This window comes from Manis pentadactyla, chromosome 13 (genome assembly GCF_030020395.1).
Source record: "Manis pentadactyla isolate mManPen7 chromosome 13, mManPen7.hap1, whole genome shotgun sequence".
Lineage (NCBI taxonomy): Eukaryota > Metazoa > Chordata > Mammalia > Pholidota > Manidae > Manis > Manis pentadactyla.
The window spans coordinates 96,870,899-96,872,584 of NC_080031.1; the positions used below are offsets into that span (position 1 = coordinate 96,870,899).

The 1,686-nt window shown below is 56.6% G+C and overlaps 1 protein-coding gene across 1 annotated transcript; it reads right to left on the reverse strand.

Moving 5' to 3' along the window:
* Window positions 1–435: 435 nt before the first annotated feature.
* TIFAB (TIFA inhibitor) lies at window positions 436–1,026 on the reverse strand. Its single transcript, XM_036894658.2, has one exon. It carries the CDS (start codon window positions 1,024–1,026, stop codon window positions 436–438), a length of 591 nt encoding a protein of 196 aa, XP_036750553.2.
* Between the last annotated feature and the right edge of the window lie 660 nt (window positions 1,027–1,686).

Consider the following 1,686-nt stretch of genomic DNA (forward strand, 5'->3'; position numbering starts at 1 on the left):
ATGCCAGTTTAATGAAATACTTGCAGTTTATTAAACACAGGCTTCTCTAAGCCCTAAGTGCCTATGGGTATTTGGAAGCCCAAGGTAACCTGGAGCTACCACAAAGGTAATTGTTACATGTGTCCATGCATTCCTGGTGCAACCTCAAACTTCAGCAACTAAGCGGCACACAAAATTAGCAACATAAAGTAACTCCTGGTCAGACAAGAGGGGGAAATGTGGGGAACGCTGACAGGGGCTCCCAGAACCCCTCAGGGCCTCTAAAAGTATATGAAGTTCCCGGTACCTTGCACAGCTGTAACCGTGGAGCGCGTCCCCGACTCCAGCAGTTCCTTATTACCAGGCAGGTCTGGGCCGTCAAGCTTGGATGATGTAGCTCCAGTATGTCAAGTTCTGTTTACGCCAAGGCTTGCTCAGGGCAGCTGGCCGGCAGGGCTAGCAGAGCACACTGTCTGGGGGTTCCCTCTGGGACTGTATTTCTGTTCCTTCTCCAGGGTTCAGCTGGGGAGGGCTGTGGAGAAGCCCCAGGTGACCTGGAGTCTGCTGCCCTGAACCTGGGGGAGGCTGCTCTTCGGGGATGCTTTTCCATTTGTCAGTCTTGTTGGCCTGGGGCCTGTAAATCAGGGGTGATGGGCTGATTTGGAAGCAGCAGGCAAAGGCCTCCAGGGAGGTGCCTTCCTCTAGGCGGTCCAGCATCTGGATACGAGAGAAGGCGACCCTGTTGACAGTGCACAGGGCAACCTGCTCCAGGAACCTCAGTGTCAGCCCGTTAACCCACACGCAGCCCTTGCGGGTCGGGGCCTTCAGGCAGAAGGCTAGCAGCACGCTGCCCCTCTCCCGGCAGGGCTCCAGCGCCAGGTGTCGGCGGGAGAGGCAGGGGAGCTGCAGACGGAGGGGGGCGTCCGGGCCCCGCCCCAGCAGCAGTGGGCGGGCGTCATGCTGCAGCCATGGTGGGACGCTGGTGAAGGAGGCTGGGTTCTGTGGGGTGGCGCAGGCCCACGTGCAGGACTGTAGGGGCCTTTCCATGCATGGGTGCCTGGGAAGGAACACAGACACAGGCGTGCCTGGAGCCAGACCCACCTTGGTGGCTACCTAAACCTACACATGCTCACCCACCTCAGGGAGCCTGGACCACTTCCCGCCTAACAGCCAAGAACTGAGTGCTGGATGCGGCTGCTCAAGCCAGGACGGAGCCAGGATTGGAGCTGGTGTGGAAGATCAGACCCGCTGGTTCCAGCCTCAGTTCATCTCCATCACACTCTGTGAGTGGAAACTGCCACTCACTTACTCTGAATTTTAGTTTCTTTTCTGTAATATAGGTATGCCTATTCTTGTCTGTGCAAGGTATAGGGCACACCAGCTTGTGTTTTGAGTGGCCTGGTGTCATTTGGGGACACTGCTTCGTGGGGAGAGAAGGACAGACAGGACATACCTTCCTTGTATCTGACAGTCATGCAACAAAGCCGTGCTGAGCCCTCGGAGCCAGGCACCGCCTGCAGCTGGGGACAGGCAGATGAAGCAGGAGAAAAAGCCCTTACTCCCTGAGTACCCAGCTGGTAGAGGAGACAGGTGCTTCTGGAATCAGGAGTTTGGAGGGGCATGGAAGAGGGAAGCCCATCCTGCTCCTGGGGGGTCAGAAAGGCTGCCTGGATATGCAAAAGAAGATAAAAAAAACATCTAGCACAT

Excerpts from the sequence above, each read along its gene's own strand:
- TIFAB (XM_036894658.2), bottom strand. The coding sequence starts at position 1,026 with ATGGAAAGGCCCCTACAGTCCTGCACGTGGGCCTGCGCCACCCCACAG.